The sequence below is a fragment of the Gorilla gorilla genome, chromosome 12 (genome assembly GCF_029281585.2).
Source record: "Gorilla gorilla gorilla isolate KB3781 chromosome 12, NHGRI_mGorGor1-v2.1_pri, whole genome shotgun sequence".
NCBI lineage: Eukaryota > Metazoa > Chordata > Mammalia > Primates > Hominidae > Gorilla > Gorilla gorilla.
In genome coordinates this window covers 64,821,651-64,849,431 of record NC_073236.2, presented here as the reverse complement: position 1 = coordinate 64,849,431, position 27,781 = coordinate 64,821,651, and the positions used below count along the sequence as shown (strand labels likewise).

Below are 27,781 nucleotides of genomic sequence, written 5' to 3'. Positions count from 1 at the left end.
CGGTGTTAGATGATTCAGCCAAAAACAAACAAACGATGTCTATCTATCTACACAGAGAGAAGCAAACATGGCTAAATATTAGCAATGTCAAATCTAGGTGGAGAGTAAATGAATGTTTATTTTACTATTTTTTTAAAAATTTTACTTTAAGTTCTGGGATACACGTGTAGACCATGCAGGTTTGTTACATAGGTATACATGTGCCATGGTGATTTGCTGCACCTATTAACCTATCATCTAGGTTTTAAGCCTTGCATGCATTTAGGTGTTTGTCCTAATGCTCTCTCTCCCCTTATTTTACTATTCTTTCAACTTTTCTCTATGTTTGAAATTTTTCATACTAAAAAGTTAAAAATATTATGTATTATAATAAGTGGTTTGTAAATGTAGTGGTAAGAATAAAAATTGAGCAATATTTACTAAAAAGTAAAATTTGAGAACCTACGAGATAATTGTCTCTTGGGAAATTGGGTAATTCCTTCACCTCCCTAGGCTTCTACTTTCTCACTTCAAGTCAGGGAGGTAGAGTTGGATTAGGAAAATCTTTAGTGTCTATTGAGGTGTAATATCCTAGAGTTTGATGTAAAGTATAAATATACTCAATTTTGTTTGCTCTCTCTTCTTAGGTAAAAAGACATCCCTTAACTATGGCAAAACAACAACAACAACAACGACAAAAAAACAAAACAAAACAAAACAAAACCCTGCATCAATTTGATAAATAATCCTCCCCATTGATGTCACTGTTTTTTTTCTGCACATCTTCTCACTGATATTTAAATGCTGAGTTTACACTTTCCATGGACATGCTTAATGACTAAACAATAGTTGAATTCTAAATTAATCAACTGACCAACCAGTAAGAATTTATTAAGCAACTCCTTTGAAGCCATCTATCTGTTAGGTGCTGTGGGAGCACAAAAGAAATAGGACATCATCTCTGCCTCAGGGAATTTAGTGTTTTGGGGAAAACCTGAGTGGTATACACAAAGCAATTGAGGAACAACCTGGGACCTTGTAGTCCATTAGGATTTCCAAAAATAGAAAGAGAATGGAAAGTCACCTGGCTAGGAGAAGCCAGTGGAAACTTGACACGAAGAAAAAAGAGCAGCTAATTTCATTCCTGTCCACCAGTTATTTATGTGTTTATCTTTAATTACATTTGTTTGATTTCCCTTATTAAAGTCTGATGTCTTAAAAAAGCAGAAAAGTGAGGCAGGTCAGCAGGGGATGTAAGTTGGGAAGAAAGACAGGTGAGGGCAAGAATTTAGGCAGGAGCCACAGTGTTGGTTGTGCAGGTGAAGGTCAGGTGATGGAGGGTAACCAGTCATGGATGACCCAGGCAGGAGCCATAACCAAAATGTTAGAAAAAGTTGGTAAGAAATTGTTCCAGGCCAGGCGCAGTGGCTGACGCCTGTAATTCCAGCACTTTGGGAGGCCAAGGTAGGTGGATCACTTGAGGTCAGGAGTTTGAAACCAGCCTGGCCAACATGGAGATACCCTGTCTCTACTAAAAATACTAAAACTATCTGGGCATGGTGGCACATGCCGGTAATCCCAGCTACTCAGGAGGCTGAGGCAGGAGAATCACTTCAACCCAGGAGACAGAGATTGCAGTAAGCCGAGATTGCGCCACTGCACTCCAGCCTGGGTGACAGAGTGAGACACCATCTCAAAAAAAAAAAAAAAAAAAAAAAAGAAGTTTTCCAGGAACAAGGGCAGAACTTAGCTACTGAGTTCTACCGAAGGCCAGGATCTGAGTCAAGCACCAAGGTTAACTCCCAGGGAAGCCAAATGTTCATAAAAGGAAATCTTTCCAAATCACAAATATCAGGGCCTGTTAGGTAAATTCTAGCTCCTCTGTGCCAAGGGCTGTGTTCCTACTCTCAAGCGCCACTCACTGACTGTCTAGGTGGTGCTGTGGGCTTCTGTACTTTTAGCTTCATCAGCTGCACCTGTCCTCTTTTCCCATAAGACACCAGGACCCTCAGAATCTTCCCTCTTACCAGAAATTTGGGTTTTGGGCTGGGTCCCTGGACCGAATTCTGACACTCTAAGTGTTTGCAGACTATTTTGATAGAGGTAGTGATTATGATGCCAGAAAAGTGAAGCCAGTTTTTATTAGAATGTTGGCCATCTTGAATAATCCATTCCCCCACTCCCACGGGACATCTTCAAAGAGATTTTTAAAAGACAAATATGATCTCTACTCATGAGATATCTTTAGAAGGTAGAATTAAAGCAAAATTAATGTACCCAGAATTCCTATTTCAATATATTTATTATTCACAACATTTCTACTCACACACACACATACACACACACACACACGCATACACACACACACACATTCCTGCACAGGTAATTTATAGTGGCTAATCCACTCAGTACTGTGGACTTTGGTTTTAGAGAGCATTGTTTTCAAGGGTAGTACAGATAATCTGCCTCCAACATATTCTATTCTTAGGGCTCTAAAGTCAAAGGAGTTTGTACAGACCCCTCCCTGATAAGGTAATTATGTCCTCTTCATATCTTGCATGAATGTTTGCTCTTAGACTGATGATCTGAAATATCAACATCCTGCAGGACCTAGTCTGGTCTGGAAGAAGAAGAGATATGTCATCTCTATGGGCTTTGATCTTGGTAGGCATATTTATTCACCAGGTACACAAATGCAACTTTACACCCTCAGCCACATTTAGTAAACTATTTCATCATCTGTTGCAGTCTTATTCTGATGGGAAAAATTTCCTCTCTTTTTCAAGTTTAATTTATTATTTTTTCAAATTACAAGAGCAATGCATATTATTGTAACCAGAGAGATAATGCCAAGATCTGTAGAGAAAAACTTAATAATCTCGACCTCCTATAACCATCTCTCTTCCCATCCCCCTGAGGTAATAGCAAATGTTAACAGCCTGCTACCTCTGCACATCTTCCTTCCTTCATGATTTCCCTACACACACACCCATACACACACGCGCACATGAACACACACACCCACTCAAACACACGGTGTACGTCCAGGGGTCAGAAGTGGCTACAGAGATGGAGTCTTCATTATTAAGGTGAGAAAATGATAAGACAAATCACCCTTCTATTTCTACCTCCATGGAATGCTAAATCTTCCATTTATATTTTTATAGTCTTTTCAGCACTGTGTTAATGGTCTTGAGAACATATTACCCTGAAAATGTAAAAATAGAGCCAGAGAGGTGAAAGCTCGCATGGCTTCTGACCAGGGATGGCTGCTTCCATGGGCTTTAGCTCTGCCAGTTCTCCCTAGACTGGGGCAGGTAGGCAGTAAGGATTTCAGCATATATTAAGTGCCAAATAGAAACAAATATTTGTTTCTATTATTAGAGTAAAACAACAGAAGCCTGTATTTTGACCAGAGGCCTGGAATCTACTACTTTGTGAATTAGCTAAGCAGTCCCAGTTAAATGTGAACCAGCCCGGAACAGAGTGGACTGCAGAGGCAATAAACAAGGATGTCGTGAAGACCCTGTTTCTTTCTAGCGTGGCATCCCAGGATAAAATATACAATTAATAGATACTGGAAGGCACACTTTCTGATTATGGAGAAACCATCCAATTTGGCCATGGTTTTGCATAGGGGTTAGGTTGGAAATTCAACTAGAACAATTTAATGTCTACTGGCAAAACTTCTTAATTATGGAATGAAAGCTACCTCAAAGTGCCTGGAGGCTTGAGCTGAATGGTGAGATCTTCCTTGACCTGACCTTCTCTGTGCTGAAGTTTGCTGACTTGAGGAGACCTCCCCTAAGAACAGACCCTCCCCTCAGGGCTGCCTTCAGCGATGATGATTGACGCTGGCAAGTCAGTCAAGTGGGAAGTTTGCAGCACACACGGCTCAAAGGACTCACCCAGTTTGCCCTGTTGGAGGATGTTAACCTTTGCACACTATTTTTGACATTTAATTTTTCCTTCCATTTAGTGCATGACTCTTTTTTTGTCTTTCTAGTAAATTCATTTAGTTAGTATTATTCTTTGCCTATTTTGTCTTTTAAACTTCTGGTTTTTAATCTTTCATATTTTATATTATTTATTCTTGGTGTTCATGCTTCTTATTCTCTTTTCTGCTATTTTATCTTATTGTTGTGATAATAGTATATTTTCAGTAAGCTCCTTTTACTAACTTCATTTATTTCTACATAACGTTTTATCTGGCTTTGACCACAACTATATAAGGGGACAGCAAAGTGGAGCCACAAATGGGAAGATTGTGAAGAGGGCCCTTGACCAAATAAAGAGGAAACCTTTTCCCTGAAGAGGACCTTTCAGCAACCCAACTAATTCACTCATTTTTCTCAAAGCTGAATTTTCTTCCACAAAAACCCCTTGACTTTGTTGTTGAGTAGATCCTCAGGCCTAGGAAAATAATGTCTACATCGACCAAGGAGATATCTGAACTACCAGTACTTCCTGCAGCATCTTTGTTTTGGTTGGCCTGGGCAGGCGGTGGGGCACGGGGGTGAAGGGAGGGGTCTGAGGTGCGTAGAAAACAAGGGTATCCCCAGGGTTATGGGAGGAAGGTCTAGTGGACTGGAACCATTGTATCTGTCGATTAGTGGAGGCAATCATATTTGTGATCCTTGAGCTAATGGTCTAGTAAGACTATAAACTTGTTCATAATTAAAGCTGGCAAGAGGGTTCTTACCCCACATAATGAGACAAGAGTGAACCACAGGAGGAAGCCAGCACAGAGACCGTATGTAATGAGTTCCTTCATGGGAAAGGGATGGAAAACAGTCCTCAGGCTAGCAGCAGAGGGAGTGCTGTCTGTTGTGGGTCTTGACCTGCTTAAGAGGTCTGACTTGAGGTGAGGCTGAAAGACAGCCCCGTTGGGGGCTTCAAGATAAAGATGGACGGATAGGGTTCTCTCACCGCTGAGTATCTCCTAAGGCATTGGTAAAACACTATTTAAATATTTCCTCTGTAACTCAGTTGTGCTATTAAAGCTCTGTTTCTCAAAGTAGGTCTGTAGATGTTCTTGAGAGAGTGAGTGTTTCATGAGAATTTTCAAATTTTCTGCTTTCATTTTGAAGATAATCTTAAAGAAATAAAATCAAAATGTTCTACTACATTATTTTTAGTGCTGAAGGCTGAGTTTGGTGCCAAATGAAGAACAAATAACATCATGGCATGCTATGGAAATGTCGATATTGCATTAAGTTTGAATAGAGAAAGATGTGGGAAAATTGATCAATTTTGTGGCCCAAAGGTAGTACAGACATCATTAGTTCAAAATGCCTTCTGTCATAGCAGTGGCATATCATGTTGAGAACAGTTACTGTGAGACATACCAACTTGAACTGTCATTCAATAGCAGGAAAGAATACAGTTATTTTTATTCAATAGTATTTTTAATGTTAATCTTCAGTATTTTTATTATTATGTACTTATTGTGGTGCACTATTAAATTTATCATCCCCTCAAACTAATGGATTAGTAGTTAAAACAAGCTTATTTACCAAAAACGATTAATCCTACGATAACCTGAAGAAAGACTTAAGATATGCTTCCAGTATTGTTCAAAGTCAAAAGAATCAAGAGGACAGAAAGTGAAGCATAAAACATACAAATAGTAGGTGTATTAAACCCAATGACAGCAATTTAGTTCCAACAAAATATCATTTATCACACTGATGTTTTCTATATGAACTCTAGTGGCTTTTGTATGTTTGTTTGTTTTTAATTTGCAGCTTTGCTTGAGTTTTGAAATAATTTAAGAGCTATATGTATGGGAAATTTATATCTAGTTTTATATCTGTTCATTTTGAAGTAACACAATAAAAATATTGTAGAGCAACAGTAAGATTTTATGGGAGTTTTTTTAATCTTTTAAACATTGTTCAAGCTTAAAAAATCTATGACAGAGAATTAATGGGAGGCTTTTATGTCTGCTCTTTCTGTCTCAGGCTAACTGGGCCATAACACCTCTTCAGGCTGGGGTTGGGGTAATGGAAGCAATTAATGAAAGACAAGGAAAGAAATCGGGGATGAGTTAGATATCTGTGGGCCAGTTCATCCTCTGAATGTGGATAACTACTACTTAGTCACAATCTTGGTGAATTTTGTTTTATTTTGAAAATCTAATATTAGGATATCTGAGTTCTAAGAAAACCAGGAGAGACTTGTAAGTGTTGACAAAAGTTAATAGAGTAAAAGTAGATATTGGGGTAGGCGCAGAAAACTGGAAATTTAGGTTCATAGAAGTGAGGTGAAATGTGTGTGTGACTGGAACAAACCTGTGTGTGTGTGTGTGCCTGTGTATTCATGGTGAAGGTCTCAATAAATTTGCCTACAATTGTGTGTGGCTGGTGGATGGGCTGTCTGGATGAATGGCATCACCCATGCACCAGACCTCTTTCCCTAAAAGGGTTTGTTCTGGGGGCTTTCCTGGTTGTCTCAGGTGTAAGTTCAGATGTACTCTAGGATTTTCTTGAGGTAGAAAACAAGATTCCATGACTGCTTTTCAGGACTGTTACTTTCCATTGCAACCAAATGTTGGAGTGACCATTGTGCTAGTGGGAGGCCAGCACTCTTTCTACTACCTCTCTCACTGTTTATTTCAGTTCTTTCTTGATTGCTGTAAACACGTGTATGGCATGGACAGCCAGGTCTTGGTCAGGGTTAATCTAGAAGGGTGAAAGGCAAAGTGAATCCAGATAGATAGATGTCATTAGAGTGAGAATGCCAGGGATTAATGGCATTTGTGACTTCATGGGGCCTCAGATAGCCACTTTCCAACTTTATGAATGGATACTACATTTACATAGAAAAACAGCATCTGCTCTCCCCAGTGCTTAGTGGTGATCAGTGTAAGTCTTGGAATGCCAGAGGGTGATCAACTGATGCTTTTAGCTGCTTGTAGTTCCTCCGTGTACTGGTCAGCTACAGGGTGGGAGTTCTCTGATATACAGAAACATGCCACGGATGCTGTGGAATGGACTCCTCCGGATGCAATAACAGGGTGATAGTGCAAGTGCATTATCTATCTGTTCAATGAGCAGAAGCAGTACTACAGGTTTAGGACCCGTTCAATACATTCTCCCTGACTCTATCAGCGAGTGATGGGTGGAACAAAAGTGAACTGGAAAATGGAGAGGCTTTGAGTAATACCTTCCAAAATAAGAATACAAATTGAGATCTGAGGTTTTCCTACTCTACGTTCTTATGATAACCCATAGTTTTCTTTTGTTATCTATAATAGTTTATAATGACATATTTATGCATTTATTTGGTTAATGTCTATCATATATCCTATATTTTAAGCTATATAAGGCCAGGAATTGTAGGTACTTTTATTTACCAGGGATCCCAGTGGCTAATACAGTGCCTGAATGTGTGGGTTTTTAACAAATTCTTTAAGAGTGACCCACTGCTATTTCTGATTATAAGTATTAGTCATCTTGTTGCTGTATAACAGATTACCCCAAAATTTAGCAGCTTAAAACAACATATATTTATTATCTTACAGTTTCTGTGGGTCAGGAATTTGGGAGTGACTTAGCTAAGTGGTTCTGATATTAGTTAGGCTGCAGCCATTGAAGGCTTGACTGGGGTTGGAGGATACACTTCTTAGAAGGCTCATCCACATGAATGCTAGTAGAAAGTTTCAGTTCCTTTGCTGCTTATTGGTGGGAGGCCTCAGTTTTTAACCACATGCATGACTTCATAGGGCTGCTTGAGTGTCCTTATGACATGACAGGTAGCTTTTTCTGGAGTAAGTAGTATGGGGATGCGAGGAGAGAGGGAGAGACAGGAGGAAGAAGCAATACTTCTATTAAAAATAGGTTTTTCATACTGTAAAACTTACCCCCACCGTTTTTTTTTTTTTTTTTTTTTTTTTTGGACATAGGGTCCCATTCTGTTGTCCAGGCTGGACTGCAGTGGTATAATAATGACTCACTGCAGCTCTGACCTCCGACCTCCCGGGCTCAATTGATCCTCTTACCTCAGCTTCCCAAGTAGCTGGGACTACAGGCATGTGCCACCACACCAGCTAATTTAAAAAAAAATTTTTTTTTAGAGATGAGGTTTTGCCATCTTTCCCAGGCTGCTCTTGAACTCCTGGGCTCAAGCGATCTACCCGCGTTGGCCTCCCAAAGTGCTGGGATTACAGGCGTGAGCCACTGTGCTGGCAAATTTACCCTTTTAAATTGTACAATTCTCCCTGGTCATCTAGTGTTTATGAAAAATCACCAAAATAAATGAAGTGTACAGTTCAGTGGTTTTAATACATTCACAAGGTTGTGCAACCATCACCACTATCTAATTCTAGCATATTTCCATTACTCCAAAAAGAAATTCCATTATTTGTTGGCAGTCACTTCCTATTTCTCCCTCTCCCCAGGCCCTGGCAACCACTAATCTTTCTGTCTCAATGGGTTTGTCTAATCTAGACACTTCATATAAATGGAATCATACCATATGTAGCCTTTTTTGTCTCACTTCTTTCACTTAGTATACATGCCACATGGCAGCATGTATCAGCATTTCATTCTTTTTTATGGGCAAATAATATTGTACTGTATGAATAGACCACATTTTGTTTATCCATTCATTAGTCAATGGATATTTTGGTTGTCTTGGCTTTTTGGATACCATGAACTTTGCTACTATGAACATTTGTGTACAGGTTTTTATGTGGACATATATTTTCAGTTCTTTTGGATATGTACCTATGCGTAGAATTTCTGGGTCATATGGTAATTATATGTTTAAATTTTTTTGAGGAACTGCCAAACTGTTTTCCAAAGTGGCTGCATCATTTACATTCTGACCAGCAGTGTATGAAGTTTCCAGTTTCTCCACATCTTGCCCACATTTGTTTTGCTGTTTTGATATTTGCCATCCTAGTGGGAAGTGGTATTTCATTGTGATTTTGTTTTGTGTTTCTATTTTCCTAACAAATATTGATGTGCAACTTTTCATATGCTTATTTGCCATTTGCATATCTTCTTTGGAGAAATGTATATTCAAATTCTTTGCTCATTATTAAATTGGGTCATTTGTCTTTCTATTATTGAGTTGTAAAAGTTCTTTATATATCCTAGGTACAATTCTGGCTATCAGGTGTATGATTTGCAAATACTTTGTCTTTCCACTTTCTTGATAGTGTGTCCTTTGACACAATTAATTTAAATATTTTGATGAAGTTTGGCTGAGTGTGGTGTCTCACGCCTGTAATCCCAGCACTTCGGGAGGCCAAGGTAGAAGGATTGTTTGAGGCCAGGAGCTAAAGACCAGCTTGTGCAACATAGTGAGACCTTATCTCTATTAACAAAATTTTTTTTTATGAAGTTCAACTTATCTGTTTTTTTTTCTTTTGTTGCTCATGTTTTTGATCTCATATCTAAAAATTCTTTGCCAATCCAAGGTCATGAAGATATAACTCCGTGTTTTCTTCTGAGTTTTATAATTGTTGCCCTTATTTGTAGGTTTTTGATCCATTTTGAGTTAATTTTTATGTATGGTGTGAGATAGTGAATTCAACCTTATTCTTTCGCATGTGGCTATTAAGTTGCCCTAGCACAATTTGTTGAAAGGACTCTTCTTTTCCCATCGAATTGTTTTGGTGCCGTTGTTGAAAGTCAATTGACCATAAGTGTATTTCAATTTTTGGATGTGATTATTAGTGGAATTATTTTATTAATGTGATTTTTGGCTTGTTCATTGCCATTGTATAGAAATAAAATTGATTTTTGCATATTGATTTTTGTTATAGTTTAGATATTTGCCCTACCCAAATCTCATGTTGAAATGTAATCCCCCTGGGGGTGGGGACAAGATGGCCAACTAGAAACAGCAGTGTTCGAGGCTCCCATTGAAAAAAACCATAATAAGCATGTGAATGCTTCCCTGGCAACCAAGGTATCCAGGTTCTCTCATCAAAATTGACTAGAAGGCTGGTGTGACCCACAGAGAGAGGGAAGAACAGTGCAGTGTGGCGGCCCACCTGAGAACCACATGGGGTAGGGGTGGCGGTGAGTGAGAGTGCTACACAGCTAGGGAAACTGTGCTTTTTCCATGGAACTGTGCAACCTGCGGATCGGAAGATCCCACTCGTGAACCCATGCCACTGGGGCCTAGTGTTCCAACCCTAGAACGTGCAGATTCTTACAGCCTCTCAGCTGGAATCAGCTGAAGCCTACCAAACTCCCAGGAGGAGGGGTGACCAGCACCATGGCTGTGACTGCCTGCTGTCTAAACTGTTTGAGCACCTTGGGGGAGGGGCAGCAGCCAGCATTGGGACTGGCAACTACCTAATACGCTAAGCTTCCTGGGCGGGGGAAGGGTGGAACCCATTTCTATAGCTCCAGTCTGCGCCTTTCCCCTGCTGGAGCCAGGGAGGCTGGATGGCTTGATCCCAAGACTTGTCCCCACAGCCCAACACACTGGATGTGGTAGTTTGCAGCCAGAGTATGTCTTCAGGCCTGACCCTGCCTGACCCATTCTTCCCCATTAGGTGGGGGTTTCCTGCAGGAACGCCAATAACTCCAGCCAGAGGCTCAGGGACAGAATCCAAATCTCCCTGGGCCTGAACCCCTAGGGGAAGGGGCGGCTGCAGTCTCTGTGGACCAGCAGACTTATCCTCTCCTCCTGGTAGTTCTGAGGAATCCGGGCAGCCTAGATGAGTGGGTTTCCCGCGAGTGAAGCACACTCCCTCCACCAAGGGACAAAGTGCCTCTTTAAATGGGTCCTGTTTCCCGTGCCACCCAACTGGGGGAGCCCCTCCAACAGGGGTTGTCAGACAGCCTATACAGGAGCGATCCTACTGGCATCAGGTTGGTGCCCCTCGAGGTCAGAGGTCTCAGAAGAAGGAGGAGGCACCCATCTTTGCTGTTCTCCAGCCTCCTTAAATGACATCTCCAAACACGGGAGTGAATTAGATGAATAGGGCCTGAAGTGAACCCCCAGCAAACTGCAGCAGCCCTACAGAAGAGAGACCTGACTATTGAAAGAAAAACAAACAAGCAGAAAGCAACAACAAGAGCATCAACAACAGCAACAAAAAGCCCCCACAAAAACCCCATCCAAGGGTCAGTGGGCTCAAAGACTGAAACTATACAAATTCACGAAGATGAGAAAGAATCAACAAAAATGCTGAAAACCCAAAAGGCCAGAGTGTCTCTTCTCCTCCAAATGATCGCAATGTCTCTCCATCAAGGGTGCAGAACTGGATGGAGCATCAGATGGATGACTTGACAGAAGTAGGCTTCAGAAGATGGGTAATAAAAAACTACACTGAGCTCAAGGGGCATGTTCTAACTCAATATAAAGAAGCTAAGAGCCTTGGTGAAAGGTCAGAGGAATTGCTAACTAGAATAACCAGTTTAGAGAGGAACATAAACGACCTGATGGAGCTGAAAAAAACAGCACGAGAACCTCATGAAGCATATACAAGTATCTACAGCTAAACTGACCAAGCAGAAGAAAGGATTTCAGAGTTTGAAGACCACCTTGCAGAAATAAGGCATGCAGACAAGAATAGAGAAAAAAGAATGAAAGGGACTTCCTAAAAAGACTGAACCTGCAATTGATTGATTGGAGTACCAGAAGGAGATGAGGAGAATGGAAATGAGCTGGAAAACACACCTCAAGATATTATCCAGGAGGACTTCCCTAACCTAGCAAGATAGGCCAACATGCAAATTCAGGAAATACAGAGAACACCATTAAGATACTCCATGAGAAGATCAGCCCCAAGACACATGATCGTCAGATTCTCCAAGGTCAAAAAGAAGGAAAAACTGTTAAGGGCAGCCAGAGACAAAGGCCAGGTCACCTACAAAGGGAAGCCCATCAGACTAACAGCAGACCTGTCAGCAGAAACTCTATCAGCCAGAAGAGACTGGGGGCCAATATTCAACATTCTTAAAGAAAAGAATTTTCTACCCAGAATTTCATATCCAGCCAAACTAAGCTTCATAAGTGAAGGAGAAATAAAATCCTTTACAGACAAGCAAATGCTGAGGGATTTTGTTACCACCAGGCCTGCCCTGCAAGAGCTCCTGAAAGAAGTACTAAATATGTTAAGGAAAAACCAGTACTAGCCACTGCAAAAACACACCAAAATATAAAGAGCAATGACACTATGAAGAAACGGCATGAACTAGTGTGTAAAATAACCAAATAGCATCGTGATGACAGGATCAGATTCACACATAACAATACCAACCTTAAATGTAAATGGGGTAAATGCCCAAATTAAAAGACATAGACTGGCAAATTGGATAAAGAGTAAAGACCCATTGGTGTGCTGTATTCAGGAGACCCATCTTATGTGCAAAGACACACATAGGCTCAAAATAAAAAGATGGAGGAAAATTTACCAAGCAAATGGAAAGCAAACAAAACAAAACAAACAAACAAAAAACAAAAAAGCAGGGTTGCAATCCTAGTCTCAGACAAAACAGACTTTAAAACAACAAAGATTAAAAAAGACAAAAAAGGGCATTACATAACGGTAAAGGGAACAATTCAACAAGAAGAGCTAACTATTCTAAATATATATACACCGGATACAAGAGCTCCCAGATTCATAAAACGAGTTCTTAGAGACCTTCAAGGAGACTTAGACTCCCACACAATAATAGTGGGAGACTTTAACACCCCACTGCCAGTATTAGACAGATCAATGAGACAGAAAATTAGGAAGGATATTCAGGACTTGAACTCAGCTCGGGACCAAGTGGACCTAGTAGACGTCTACAGAACTCTCCGCCCCAAATCAACAGAATATACATTCTTTCAGTGCCACATGACACTTACTCCAAAATCGACCACATAATTGGAAGTGAAACACTCCTCAGCAAATGCAAAAGAACTGAAATCATAACAAACAGTCTCTCAGACCATAAAGCAATAAAATTAGAACTCAGGATTAAGGAAATGCACTCAAAACCACACAATTACGTGGAAATTGAACAACCTGCTCCTGAAGGACTTTGGGTAAATAAGGAAATTAAGGCAGAAATCAAGAAGTTCTTTGAAACCAATGAGAAAGAGACAATGTACCAGAATCATATACAAAAATCAACTCGATTGATTAAAGACTTAAATGTAAAATCTAAATCTATAAAAACTCTGGGAGACAACCTAGGGAATATCATTCTGGACATAGGACCAGGTAAAGATTTCATGATGAAGATGCCAAAAGCAGTTGCAACAAAACCAAAAATTGACCAATGGTCAATTAAACGAAAGAACTTCTGCACAGCAAAATAAACTCCCAGCCAGGCATGGTGGCTCATGGTTGTAATCCCAGCACTTTGGGAGGCCGAGGCAGGTGGATCACTTGAGGCCAGGAGTTCAAGACCAGTCTGAACCCCATCTCCACTTAAAAAAAAAAAAAATTAAGCGGTGTGTGGTGGCGTGCACCTGTAATCCCAGCTACTCAGGTGGCTGGGGCATGAGAATTACTTGAACCCAGGAGGTAGAGGTTGCAGTGAGTCAAGATCATGTCATTGCTCATTGCACTCCAGCCTGGGTGACAGAGCAAGTCTTTTATCTCAAAAAAACAAAAAAACAAAAAAACAAAAAAAAAAAAAAGAAGAGAGAGAGAAAGAAAGAAACTATCAACAAACCAAACAGACAACCTACAGAATGGGAGAAAACATTTGTAAACTATGCATCTGACAAAGGTCTAATATCCAGAATCTATAAGGAACTTAAACCAAAAACTACCCAACCTTATTAAAAAGTGGGCAAAGAACATGAACAGACACTTTTCAAAAGAAACATACACACAGCCAACAAGCATGTGAAAAAATGTCCAACATCACTAATCATTAATGAAATGCAAATCAAACTACAAGGAGATACGATCTCATACCACTCATAAAGGCTATTATTAAAAAGTTAAAAAATAACAGATGTTCATAAGGTTGCAGAGAAAAAGGAACATTGATATACTGCTGGTGGGAATGCAAATTAGTTCAGCCATGTGGAAAGCAGTGTAGTGATTTCTCAAAGGACTTTAAACAGAATTACAATTCTACCCAGCCATCCCATTATTGGATATATACCCAAAGGAATCCAAATTGTTCCATCATAAAGACACATGCATGCACTATTCACACAATAGCAAAGACGTGGAATCAACCCAGATGTCCATCAAAGGTGGACTGGGTTAAAAAAATGTGGTACATATGCACCACGGAATACTAACACAGCCATAAAAAGACCAAGATCATATCTTTTGTAATAACGTGGATGGAGCTGGAGGCCATTATCCTAAATGAACTAACATAGGAACAGAAAACCAAATACTGCATATTCTCACTTATAAGTGGGAGCTAAACATTGAATATATGTGGACACAAAGAAGGGAACAACAGATACTTGGGCCTGCTTGAGGGTGGAGGGTGGGAGGAGCATGAGGATCAAAAAACTACCTATTGGGTACTATGCTTATTACCTGGGTGATGAAATAATCTGTACACCAAATCCCCATGACATGCAATTTACCTATATAATAAACCTGAAAAAAAAAGTTGAGAAAGTTTGAGAACTGCTGCCTAAACAATTTATTTAAACACTGAATTAAGAGTAACATTTTCCTTTGTATCTTTTGTTTTTCTCTTTTCTTTTTCTCAACATGCTTTCCCCTTGTAATTAGTTTTTAAGTGCTTAAGTAATTCCTGCATCCCAGGATTTCCATGGACAAACTCATGATACTTTATTTTTGTTCTCTTTATTTTTTCCTTTTAAAGAGTCTGGTGATTTTTTTTTTCTTTTTTGTTACCCTAGTATGCCCTCTATTTTCCCTATGATGTATTTAATCATTAACCTTTCAAATATGTGTCTGTATATGTATACATTTATGTACACATATATATTCACGCACAAATATAGATACAATGATGCCCTGTTAAAATAAATAATTGGGAGGCCATTAGGCTGAGATGGCTCCACTGTCTCAGGTTTCTATATGGCCAAACTGAAACCTAACTCAGTGTGAACAGCCATATTGCAGGAAAACAAAGCCTAAGCTTAACCAGTCAGAAACTGTTGAGACGGAATTTTTTCCTTGACCTTGTGGGAGGGAACTGGAGTAGCACATTTCATTCAGCCTGCCGCTGGCCACTCGTCATGAGAGGGAGCATGTGAGCAAGAAGAGTGCAGGAAGCAAAGTGAACTAATGCTGGAACTGGCCGGTTGCTCCTCTCTGGTGGGACCAGGCTCTGTGCAGGGCCCTGTAGGAGTGTCCCAGCCCTTGTCCTCTTGGCATTTGGGTTCTTGTCCAGTGTCTAGGAAGAATCAGGTCACACGAATGAATTGAAGGGTAGTGTATGCAGAGGATTTTATTGGGTGATGGAAGTGGAAGTGGCTGTCAGCAGAATGGGGAGTTGGAAAGGGGATGGTGCGAGAAGATCTTTGCCTGAAGCTGCACTGTCTGAAGTTAGCCACATCTGTCTGTAGTCTTAGATGCTCAGTTGCTTCTCTGCTCAGCCACTTGTATCCCTGATGCTCAGCTGCTTGTATCCTCAATGCTCAGCTGCTTGTGTCCCTGACGCTCAGCTGCTTGTATCTCTGACGCTCAGCTGCTTGTATTGCTCTGCCAGTTAAAGTTTTTTTATGGGCACAGGATAGGGGTGTGGCAGGCCAAAAAGGCAACATTCAGGTAGAAAAATGGGTCAGCTGTTTTCACTTAGGGCTGTAGTTCCAGGCTTAATGGTGGGGTTTAACTGAGAGCCCAGCCATTCTGTTATCACTGCCAACTCACCTCTAACTAGGAACTTTATGGCTACTGCTCTACTTTAACCAATCAAATATTTTCTTTGTCTTGCTTCCTCAAATACTTTATAAAACATTTCCCCTCCCACTGCCTCAGTGGAGCCCAGACCCAGTTGTGGTTTGGCACTACCCGATTCATGAATCACTATCTGCTCAAATCAACTCTTTAAAATTTTAATGTGCCTAGGTTTATCTTTTAACAATACACACGTGTACATACAACACATATATGATTTTTTTTTAAAAAAATTCAGAAATGAAGTGATACTGGTTCCTCCACTAGTTAGTTATCTCCTGGATAGGACACTTACTCCAGTATGGTAGATGGCAAGCTGTCTTTAATCTTTAGCTTATTAGATAAAATACTTCACAAGTTAAAAGAAAACTTTAGACAAGTTAAATTTTACAGAGTTTAACTGAGCAAAAAATGATTCTCGAATCAGGCAGCCCCCAGAACCAGAATAGATTCAGTGTGATTTTAGGCCTGCCGCATGGTAGGATAACAAGGAAAATGATGTCCAGAAAATGGAAGTGAGGTACAGAAATAGCTGGAATGGTTACAGCTTGATGTTTGCCTTATTTGAACCTGGTTTGAGCAGCTGGCTGCCTGTAATTGGCTGAAACATGGCTATTTCTTACAAGAGTAAGTGACCGTTTTCACATCAAGTTACCTTGCATTTCTCTACATATGAAGAAACCTTTAGGCCAAACTTAAACTGTGTAAAGAGACAGCTTTAGGCCAAACTTCACTTAACACACATCTTTTTTTTTGCATTAATTTTCATCACGTAGCCTTTTAAAGATATTTTTAGCCTTCACTCTATTTGGACTGGAATGCAAACTGTGTGTGCGTGTGTGGCTTTTTGAGCTTTTCAACCTTTGTCTTCCTGTTTCTTCTGCCTTTTTTCCACTGAAACTCAAAAACTGTGAAACGTGATTTCCCTTTCTAACACACCTTAGTGCTGTTCAATACTTACAGTCAGGAAGTCCTGTCTGGTCTCCATAAACTCTTGGTTAGTCATAGTCAAACCAGGGAGAGAAGGACTGCACCAAGTGGTGAGACATTCAAGTGATGAGGAAAAGAAAAGAAAAGAAAAGAAAAAAAAAAAGAACACGAAGGGGAACAAAAAAGGAGAAAAGGAGGAAAGGCAGGGAACATATGAATGAGACAAAATTGGGAAGAAAAGGGGGTTGAAATGAGAATCCTCTGAAAGCCAAGTTGACTCAGCCCTTTCAAGAACTCTTAACTCCTCCTGCCCCTGTTAAAGGTGTGTGAACCAGAGCAACTCCATCTTGAATAGGAGCTGGGCAAAATGAGGCTGAGACCTACTGGGCTGCATTCCCAGATGGTTAGGGCATTCTAAGTCAGCAGATGAGATAGGAGGTTGGCACGAAATACAGGTCATAAAGACCTTGCTGATAAAACAGTTTGCAGTAAAGAAGCCAGCTAAAACCCACCAAAACCAAGATGGCCAGGAGAGTGACCTCTGGTCGTCCTCACTGCTACACTCCCACAAGCACCATGACAGTTTACAAATGAAAGGGCAACGTCAGGAAGTTATCCTATATGGTCTTAAAAGGGGAGACATGAATAATCCACCCCTTGTTTAGCACATAATCAAGAAATAACCACAAAAATGGGCAACCAGCAGCCCTCAGGGCTGCCCAGCCAATGGAGCAACCATTCTTTTATTCCTTTACTTTCCTAATAAACTTGCTTTCACTTTACTTTATGGACTTGCCCTGAATTCTTTCTTGCGTGAGATTCAAGAACTCTCTCTTGGGGTCTGGATCAGAACCCCTTTCCTGTAACATTTTTCTGGTGACCACGAAAGGACTCTAGCAAGGAAACCCCTGAGCCAAAGACTAACTTTGGGTAAGTGGTGGGGTCCAGTAACACCCCCACCATTGTCAACTGTCTTATGTTAATTCAGAATTTAGGTCAATTTAGTACTTAGCTACTTTGCGATTGCTGGAATATAGCTCTGTGAAGTGTTCTTGTGCACTGTGACACAAGAATCTGGTCATGCTTTTATGAATTTTGTGTGGAGCTTTCCATGAGTGAGAGTGTCCATAAATGTAATCTGAAAAGAACTCAGGACTGAGGCCCTAATGGCGGCTCTGGTTCAATTTTCAGCAACTCATATCCTCTTCTGCAGATTTTAATTCTGGGCCAAGACTCTTATTCTGCTATAGTAGAGTGTCTCTGTGCTAATTCAGGGTTGGGGCTCATTACATGATACCCCAAAGTATGGTACTTTGGAACGCTGAGTACTTTGAACTGAAGAAAATTGGAAAGGCCTCAGAAGCAAGGTCTTTCTGAACTTCTCCTGTCCTGTTTTCCACTGTAAGCAGTAGAAGTTATTAGAGTTACTGGCAGCAAATTGCAGCAACCTCGATTCTTGTCTCCTCAGAAGATGTCGACTGAGGGGCATAAGGCAAAAGAAGAGACTGAGGCAAGTTTTAAAGCAGAAGTGAAAATTTATTAAAAAGCTTTAGAGCAAGAACGAAAGGAAGGAAAGTACACTGAGAAGAGGCCCAAGTGGGTGACCTGAAGGACAAGTGCAAGGTTTGACCTTTTGACTTGGGTTTTTATATGTTGGCATACTTCTGGGGTCTTGCATCCCTTCTACCCTGATTCTTCCCTTGGGGTAGGTTGTCGAAATGCACAGTAGCCTGCTAGCGCTGGGGAGGGGAGCAAGTGCAGTGTATTTATTGAAGTTGTAAGCATGCTCACCTGAGGCGTTCTTCCCTTTTTCAGTAGAATGCCCCCAGAAGGTCATATATCAGTTAAATTCCACCATTTTGCCTCTTAGTGTGCATGCGTGAGCCCGCTCGCCCAACTCCTGAGATCTCATCAGGAAGTTCCTGATCATCAGCTTCAGGGTTTTTCTATCTATAAGGAAACTGCCTTTCCCTGGCGCTGGCTATGAGCAATTGGTATTTTAGAGTGGCGGTGCGACCACTGTCTGACCATCACCTGATGATCTTCTGACATTCCTGGTGGAGCGTGGGGGCCCTATCCTGCCCTGTTCGTGTCTGACTAGCTACCCACTCTAACATCACCACTCTTCGCAGTGAGTCATGGAAACCAGAATTCCTCTTTCCCAAGGCAGGTCATAGAAACTAGAATTCTCCTTCCTCCAAGCAAGTCGTAAAACCTAGAAAGGTTATTTTCTGCCTTCTCCCTTGAAGACCCTCATTCCAGAAGGGTCCTGCCCTAATACCAGAAGGAATGCTACACAGGGAGGCCAAGAAGAATATGAACAGACAGGCCTTGCTGGGTTTCCCCATTCAGTCTATTACCATTAAATTATTATCATTCCCTTTTGGTCCAATCCCATTTCTTTTTCTTTTTAAGACACAGGGTCTCTCTCTGTCGCCCAGGCTGGAGTGCAGTGGTGCAATCATTGCTCACTGTATCCTTGAACTCCTGGGCTCAAGCAACTCTCCCACCTCAGCCTCCCAAGTAGCTAGGACTATAGGATCACAATACCCAGCTAATTTGTGTGTGTGTGTGTGTGTGTGTGTGTGTGTGTGTAGAAATGGGGTCTCCATCTGTTGCCCAGGCTGGTCTCAAACTCCTGGGCTCAGGCGGTCCTCCTGCCTTGGCTTCCCAAAGTGTTGGGATTACAGGTGTGACCCACCGTACCAGGCCTCTAATCACATTTCTACACAGCAATCCCTTCTTCATATAACCTAAGCATAAAAATAGTTTCCTCTAGGTCTTATGGTCTGCATTTTTGGACTCTCATGTCATGTAAAACTTTGATTAGACTTGTTAGGCTTTTTTGTGTATGTTATAGGAGTGTCAGCTATGACCCTTAAAATGGGTAAAGAAAGGTTTCACACCTTTCCACTCCTACACCAGTTAGAGTTTACTACATAATTTTGGAACTGAGTGATTTCAGATGTCGTTTAATTCAGCTTCATCTTGGCTTCACCACATTCTGCCCTGTGTATGCGACTCAGTAAACACTCTGCGCCTCAATTTTTTCAAATAAGGTTTGAAAAATAAGGTTATAATATTTGCCTCAATAGGGTATTGTGAAAATTACAGAAGTTATGATTTACATAAATCTAAAACACTTTGAATCATGCACATAGTAAATGTTTAAAGGTGTTCACTATTACTATGATTGACTTAGATTAAACCTATTTTAAATATTAACTGTTCCTGTACGCTATCAGACCTCAAAGTGTGGTGTGGGGATTCATGGGGGTGGGAATTTTCTGGAGACCCTTTTCAGGAGTCCATGAGGCCAAAATTATTTTCTTAATTCTACTATGAGGTTATTTGTCTTTTTCATTCACATTCTCTCAAGATGTAGTAGTTTTTTAAGAGCTACCCGAGAAGTGCTAACGTTAGCAACAGAAGCAGCTAGAGAATCCAGTTCTCACATGAAATCAGACATTAGAGACTTTTCTTACTAGATTTAGAAAAAATTACTTGTCATAAAAATGTTGTTTGTTAGCTGGTAACGCATTAGTAATTTTAAATCAATATTTTAAAACTTTAATTCTAATACAGTAAGTATTGATATAACTGACAGAAACAAAAGCTCCCTGGGCTCTTTAACAATCTTTAAGACCGTAAAGGGATTTTGAGGTCAAATTTGAGAACCAAAGCTGTGATGCAACCTCTTTTTGAACAAACGTGGATGCCTCACCACCACAATTTCATCTTTTCTAGCCTCCATGACTTTTTCTTGTTTCCTCTGGCTGGGCTGAATTTCTTCATTTCTGCCTGCCAAAAGCCCTACCCCTCCTTCAAGAGCATCTATAACTGGTTATCCTTGAATTTGGTCCAGATTTCGCTGCCTCCTTGGCACCCTCTTCCACGATGCTGGGCCCTCCAGGGCCGGGCCTCCCTCGGACACGTGCCCTCGTTAGCCTTGGAATATGCACACTCTGTTTTGACGGAGACTCTCTTGCGAGCCTGGTCTAGATTTCTCCCCTCACCAGCCCGGCACAGGCACCAATGGGAGGTGCCTGGGCTCCACAGGCCCGACAGGGCCAGAGGGTCGCCGGTAGCGTCAACCAAGTGCACGACAGCCCACGGGTGGCTACGCGCGTGGGAAGAGCCGGAGCCCGACCCCCGCCCACCGGGTTTCCTGGCAGCGCACTGCCGCGTAGGGGCGGAGCCGCGCGCCTACACAGGGTGTGGCCTCCAGCCCGCGCGGGAAAGGGCCTGCGCCGCATGCGCGCGCACAGTCGGCGGCCGCGCGCAGCACGCTCAAAGCCGGGATGGCGGCGGCGGCGGCGGCAGGAAGCGGGACGCCCCGAGAGGAGGAGGGACCTGCTGGGGAGGCAGCGGCCTCGCAGCCCCAGGCCCCAACGAGTGTGCCTGGGGCTCGTCTCTCGAGGTTGCCTCTGGCGCGAGTGAAGGCCTTGGTGAAGGCAGATCCCGACGTGACGCTAGCGGGACAGGAAGCCATCTTCATTCTGGCACGAGCCGCGGTGCGCCTGCAGCGCGAGGGCACGCGGGGGTGGGGGAGGTGGAGTGTGGGGCGGGGCCTCGGGGCCTCCCGCGGGCGGGGCTTAGGGCGGCGTGGCCCGGGTTTTGAGATGTGGGCGTGGACCCGGAAGGCGGAGGAAAGGGGCCGGGGACCTATGCGAGTTTTGTTAACACTCCTCCCTCTTGTTGAGGACCTGGATAGTGAGTGACTTTAATTTGTATCTCCAGGGCCTCGTACAGAACTTGTAGGAGTCTTTAGTGAATGAGGGAGAATACTGGGAAGAGGGTAGCGGAATGGATCTTCATGAAGTCCAGGACAATCTTAGCTTCCAGAACATTTTCTTGCCCCGAGCCTTTCTTCTCCCTTTCTGCCCCCACCCACGAACCGGAGCCCTTACCTCCTCAGTGTGTTAGAACCCATTACTAAAACTTTGCTTTTTTACTTCACAGGAACTGTTTGTGGAGACCATTGCAAAAGATGCCTACTGTTGCGCTCAGCAGGGAAAAAGGAAAACCCTTCAGAGGAGAGACTTGGGTAGAGTGGCACTGCAGTGTCTGGGGACAGACAAGGGAGGGCTGGGCTGGTTTCCCCTTGTGCAGGTTGAGAAGACGTCACTCTGATCTGAGAGGTGCCACAGCGTCTCTCCCCAGGATGTTTTCTGTTGGCCACAGTGCCAGGAAGCCCTACCTGTAGAGGCTGTCTGCTTGGGGTGGCGGGGCAGTGTGTGAAGGTGTCTGGGGTTGCCATAGCGGACTGGATCCCTTCATACCTTCTGCCAAATTGCACCAGAAAAAGATATTTCTTTTTCACCTAGCAACTGGGGATTTGATTTCTGACTCTTGTCTGGCTGGTAACCCTCACCTGTGTAAGATTTCGTATACCGTATTCTCATGCGCCCTGCGTCTATTGCCACGTTCTTCTCTGACAACTTTAAGAACACAGCGAATAAATAATTTAGGTGTAATTTAGGAGGCCCCCAACCCCCGCGTTGAATGGTATTTGCCTACACTTTTCTTACTCTTCTAGGGAGACAGCTAATATGTATAAGAGTTGCTGGTAGAGTAGATATGGATCTCAAGGCAGCAAGGGACGCATCTTATAAATGCCCTCATTTGTCCAAAGCCTCATGCCCTTCACTGCAGATTGTGCTGTTTTCTGACTGACGTCAGCATGGCTGACGTTAGTCAGGTGTCTCTTTTCCTTGTGTTTCAGATAATGCAATAGAAGCTGTGGATGAATTTGCTTTTCTGGAAGGTGAGTTCCCTCTCAGTGGGCAGTCATTTCCGCCTGTCTTTTGCATGTTGATATGAAATTCAAAATCTCATAAAACGGATGCCTGCTTCTTCTTTGTGTAGGGATAATTCTCCGTACTTGCTATTAGGATAGAAAAAAGTAACTTGCTAAACCTAGTGAGGTTGAGTTTTCTCCCTTGGGGAATTAAAATTTCTACCTGAAAATTGCTAACCATAAAGAAATAGGAGGGAATATAAAGATCCCAGTGGAGTTAGATGAATTCGAAAGTTCGATTCCTACCTTGATCGCCATCCCTAAATATCAGGCTTGCCCCCCCTTATCATGTTACAGATCAGAAACAATTGTCAACATTTAAAGGGTTACCGCTTGTTCTTTTTTCTTCAACAATCTGTGTGAAGTGATTATTTTGCTGCAATAAGACTTGTACTTGTCTGTATTTTTAGGAGTCATGGATTAACTTGTGTACTAACTAAATTTTGTCATTAAAAAAGAAAATATTTGAAATACCTAATTTTAGCTACCTAGCCTCAGAGCAATTTCTGCTACTTAATTCTTCAATCTGATCAGCTTACTCTTCACTACACGTATGTAGTCATGTGCTGCATAATAACTTTTTGGTCAGCCATGGACTGCTCACATGAGGGTGGTCCCATCAGATTATAATGGAGCTGAAAAATTCCTTTTGCCCAGTGAGGTAGTGGTAGTGGTCATAACATCCTAATGAAATACATTACCTTTTCTATGTTTAGATATGTTTAAATACACTTATCATCATGTTACAGTTGCCTACAGTATTCAGTACAGTAACATGCTGTTCAGGTTTGTAACCTGACAACAATAGGTATACCCTGTAGACTAAATGTGTAGTAGGCTATACCATCTAGCTTTGTGTAAGTACCCTCTATGGTGTTCACACAGTGGTGAAATCGCCTGAAGATGTGATGCATTTCTCAGGATGTATCCTTGTTGTTGAGCGACACATGTATTTTGATTGAATAGCTTAGCAAAAGCCATGTATCCTTATTCTCCCAGGGTGTTCTCATTACCTCCTTCAAGCCTTATTACCTTTAGAAATATCTTGATTTATTCCACTCTTTTTTACTCCTTTGTTCTGCATCTCCCTGTCAACCTAGGCCCCTGGTCCTTTTGATAGATATTTTTTAAATGTCTTATTAGATAGATAGACTACCATGGCCAGCTCTATGTCTAGACTATTGAGCATTCTTTTAATTTGCAGATTTTTCTTCAGCCTCTCTTTCCACCTACTCATTTTTCTTAAAATTAACTTTTGTTAGTCCTACCTAAGGCAGGCACTCCTTGTGACAGACTTTCTGTAAGTTCTGCAGTCAAAAATGTTTGGAGCCTACTTTACCTCTTCATTTTTAATTACCAGCTTTTCAAAGACATGAGTGATATGATCAGATTTGTATTTTAAGTGCACAACATTGCTGCCCTGGGGAAAATAAACTGGAGGGTACTAGGAATAGAAGTGGGGTGGTCTTATGTAGTTTTCCACTCTAGCCTCTATCACAGCATAGTGCTTAGCTTGGATTTTTAATAAATGGCCATTTATTGAATGATTGGTGTGTTTATATTCATCCTCTGCTTTCATCCTCATCTATCTCTGTAATTGAATCCCTTTGCTCTGTCCTACATTGGTAGATCTGAATGTTAGCCGTTATAGCCCCTGTGGATTCAGTCTGCATTATATTATTTTTTACTGGGTAAAATAAATGTTCTTATGTCGTTAGGTGTGTATGGTCTAAGTAAATACATTTTTTTCGTTTTTATAATACATATCGATACTTGAAAATCAAATAGTTACCTAATGGCTTATAATGAAGTACAGCTGCTGTCCACCCACTGTTTTGTTTGTGTTTTGAGCTTTTCTGGTGGTTACGTTTATTTCTAACTAATATGCTTACCCATTGGTTTGTCAGCTGTAGACGGTATGTATTGACTTCCTGCTGTGATAAATGAAGATTTCGCTAATCTGTAGAACCCCATAAATCCCCTCCTGTCTTTCTGATTTTTGGTAGTTGTATCACTAGTTTTAGTTTCTTTACCTTTACAGTTTATATAACGTACTAGGATGTCTTTGGTTGTTGTGTCCAATTTTTAATGTATTCCTTGACTCCCCAGTTTGTAAAGTATGACTATTAGTGCACGTATCCCTTTTCCCTTTCTAGTTCACATCTAGCTATCAATTTGTGTTATCTAGTAATTTGACATTGTCAAAGCTAATAACATTTGTATCTTATCACAATTAAATCTTCCATGCTTTATCTCTGGTTGATTGTAGAAGTTGAAAACTAGGACTGTAAACAGTCTTTCTCTACCTTCTCTCTGTCCCTTAATTCCTCATTCAGGTCCCCTCCCTGCAAACAACTGTTACTAGTTTTCTTCTGTAATCTGGATATTTTATGCAAATATGTTTGTATGTGTATATATATATTCTTTTTCTAAGTCTTATGACATACAACGTATGTAAAGTGTGTGCTGTAAATGTAAAGTCAATAAATGATAAAATGAACACCCTCGTAACCACCATCTTGGCCAAGAGATAGGGTATTGTCAGCCCCCAGAGTCCCACATATATTCATTCTTCATCATACCTATTCTCATTCCCTTTCCCGACATTACTGTTTCCTAACTTTTTTGGTAATTACTTCCTTTTCTTTATAGCTTACTATATAAGCATGCATCCCTGAACACTAAGGTTTAGTTTTGTTTTGTTAAACTCTCTGCAAATGGAACCAAACCGTATGCATTCGTTGGTCAACATCTGTCACACAACTGTTTTAAGTTAACACATTTGTGAGATTTATCTGTGTGATTGCACATAACTCATTTGTTCGTGTTCCTTGCTATATGACAGTACCACAATTGAACTATTTTAATGTTGATATTTGGGAAACCTTATTTTTCCAATTATAAACAATTTGCTGTGAACAATCTTGTACATATTTCTCTAGGGTGGATGTATATGTGTGTATAAAATATATAATACTGCTGGGACCTAGGCTATATAGAGTATTCGTATCTCCATCTTTGGCAGGTACTGCTGAACTTCTGTATTCCAATTCACATTCCTACCAGCAGTGCATGATAATTCCCATTGCTTCTCATTCTTACCCACACTTGGTATTACCAGAGTTTTTTATTTTTGACAAGCTGTTATTGAATGTAAGTGATAGTTGCATGTGGTGTTAATTCGTATTGCCCTGATTGTGGGTGACATTGGGCGTCTTTTCATATACATGCCCATTTTTTTTTGAGGGGTGTCTTCTATTTTTCTGTTAGCTATTTTTGTCCTTTTTCTTACTGACTTATAAAAATGCTTGCTGTATTTTATTTCATTTTTATTTATTATTTTTTTTGACATGGAGTCTTGCTTTGTCATCCAGGCTGGAATGCAGTGGCATAATCTCTGCTCAATGCAACCCCCACTTCCACGTTCAAGAGATTCTCACGTAACTGGGACTACAGGCGTGTACCACCATGCCTGGCTAATTTTGGCATTTTTTTGGTAGAGATGGGGTTTCACTGTGTTGGCCAGGCTGATCTCGAACTCCTGACCTCAAGTGATCTGCCTGCCTCCGCCTTCCAAAGTGCTGGGATTACAGGTGTGAGCCACTGTGCCCAGCCGTGCTTGTTATATTTTAGATATGAATCTTTTTTAGTATATGAGAAGTATCTTTTCCTGCCTTTTCATTCCTTAAAAGGTTGTCTTTTGATACGCATTAAAAGATAAAGGTAATCAAATGTATCAATTTTTTTCCTTATAACTAATGCTATTTGTGTTCATTTTAGAAAATATTCCCTACTGTATTGTCATGAAGACATTCTGTTTATGCTAAAATATTTATAGTTTTGTCTTTCATAACAGTGGAGTTGAATTTTTGTGTATTGGGTTGGGGGTCCAGTCTCATTTGTGTCTTCATATTTACATATCCGCTTGTCCATATCATCATCTCACTGCTTTGCAGTGCTACCTTTCTTATCAATCAAGGCTGTTTCTGGCCTTTCTGTTCTCTTCCATTGATCTATTTGTATCTCTTTTCCATTGATGGGTATTCTCACATCAGTACTATACTGTCTCAGTTATGGTAGCTTTATCTGAGAGAGCAGATCTTCCCACCTTGTTTTTTTCTAAGTATCTTTGCTATTTTTGAATCTTTGCATTTTCATGTACATTTTAGAATCTGTCAAATTCCACAAAAAGAGATACTAATTGGGATTGTATTGAATTTATAAATTACTGTGGGGAAGAAACAATATCTTTACAATAGTGAACCTTCCATTTTATAAATATGATCTACTTTAACATTTATTAATATTTAGTTTTTAATAAATTATTTTACCTGAAGAAATCTTGATGTATTTTGTTAAATGTTGTTCTCTAAGTACTTAATATTTTTGATGCTATTGTTAATGGTGTCTTTCTAAAGAAAATTTTATTTTCTAAATATTGCTGTATTTAGAAATATAATTGATTTTATGTTAATTTTGCAACTGGCATCTTTCTTAGCTGTTATTCTTAGTTTTTTTACTTAAAAATTTTGTTTTGATGTAGTTCTTAATAATTTGAATGACATATCTGTTGATTTTTGAATTTCTTTAATTACATAGTAGTATATCATCTGCCAATAATAATAATTTTGTGAAGTTCTTTCCAATCCTTATCTTTATATATTTTTTTCTTGCCCTACTGAACTGGCTAGAATCTCTAGTACAGTGTTGCATGGAAGTGGTAAGAGCAGGCATTTTTGACTTCCAAGGGAAAGCTTTCAGTATTTACCTAGTAATTATGCTTACTGTAGATTTTATGTAGATTTTTTAACAGATTATGAATGTTGCATCCCTGTTTATAAAAGAGATTAGTCTTTTTTTTCATACTGTGTGTGAGCTTCATACAATTCATTGGCAATTATACACTTTTTATCTATTTTTTTTTTTTTTTGGTGGGGGATGGAGTCTCACTCTGTTGCCCAGGGTGGAGTACAGTGGTACGATCTCAGCTCATTGCAACCTCTGCCTCCTGGGTTCAAGTGATTCTCCTGCCTCACCCTCTCGAGTAGCTGGGATTACAGGCTCGCACCACCATACCCCGATAATTTTTGTATTTTCAGTAGAGATGGGGTTTTGCCATGTTGGTCAGGCTGGTCTTGAACTCCTGACCTCAGGTGTTCAAGGTCCACCCGCCTCAGCCTCCCAAAGTGTTGGGATTACAGGCGTGAGCCACCGCGCCTGGCCCACTTTTTATCTTATCTGTTCTCTGGAAAACTTATTGTAAGATT

The 27,781-nt window shown here is 40.8% G+C and overlaps 1 protein-coding gene and 2 long non-coding RNA genes across 7 annotated transcripts in view; 2 read left to right on the top strand and 1 right to left on the bottom strand.

Annotated features, from left to right (window-relative positions):
- The window catches only part of LOC129531649 (uncharacterized), a 34,478-nt gene extending 28,643 nt beyond the window's left edge, over window positions 1–5,835 (top strand). For both annotated transcript variants that reach the window (XR_010129940.1, XR_008676954.2), the window contains 2 exons: window positions 627–3,068; window positions 3,364–5,835. This is a non-coding gene — a long non-coding RNA (uncharacterized lncRNA). The remainder of the gene's footprint in view (window positions 1–626; window positions 3,069–3,363) is intronic.
- The window catches only part of LOC129531650 (uncharacterized), a 40,629-nt gene extending 19,414 nt beyond the window's left edge, over window positions 1–21,215 (bottom strand). Inside the window, exons 1-2 of one of the 2 annotated variants that reach the window (XR_010129939.1) lie at window positions 21,068–21,215; window positions 14,450–14,512 (exon numbers count right to left, since the gene is read on the bottom strand). This is a non-coding gene — a long non-coding RNA (uncharacterized lncRNA). The remainder of the gene's footprint in view (window positions 1–14,449; window positions 14,513–21,067) is intronic. The other variant, XR_008676955.2, reaches the window with a different exon arrangement.
- POLE4 (DNA polymerase epsilon 4, accessory subunit) overlaps window positions 20,710–27,781 on the top strand; it is a 150,495-nt gene continuing 143,423 nt past the window's right edge. The window contains exons 1-3 of one of the 3 annotated variants that reach the window (XM_004029488.4): window positions 20,710–21,228; window positions 21,677–21,761; window positions 22,440–22,481. In XM_004029488.4, the coding sequence (XP_004029537.2) occupies window positions 21,016–21,228; window positions 21,677–21,761; window positions 22,440–22,481 (340 nt within the window). In that variant the 5' untranslated portion in view covers window positions 20,710–21,015. The remainder of the gene's footprint in view (window positions 21,229–21,676; window positions 21,762–22,439; window positions 22,482–27,781) is intronic. The other 2 variants (XM_063695753.1, XM_055378160.2) reach the window with 2 other exon arrangements.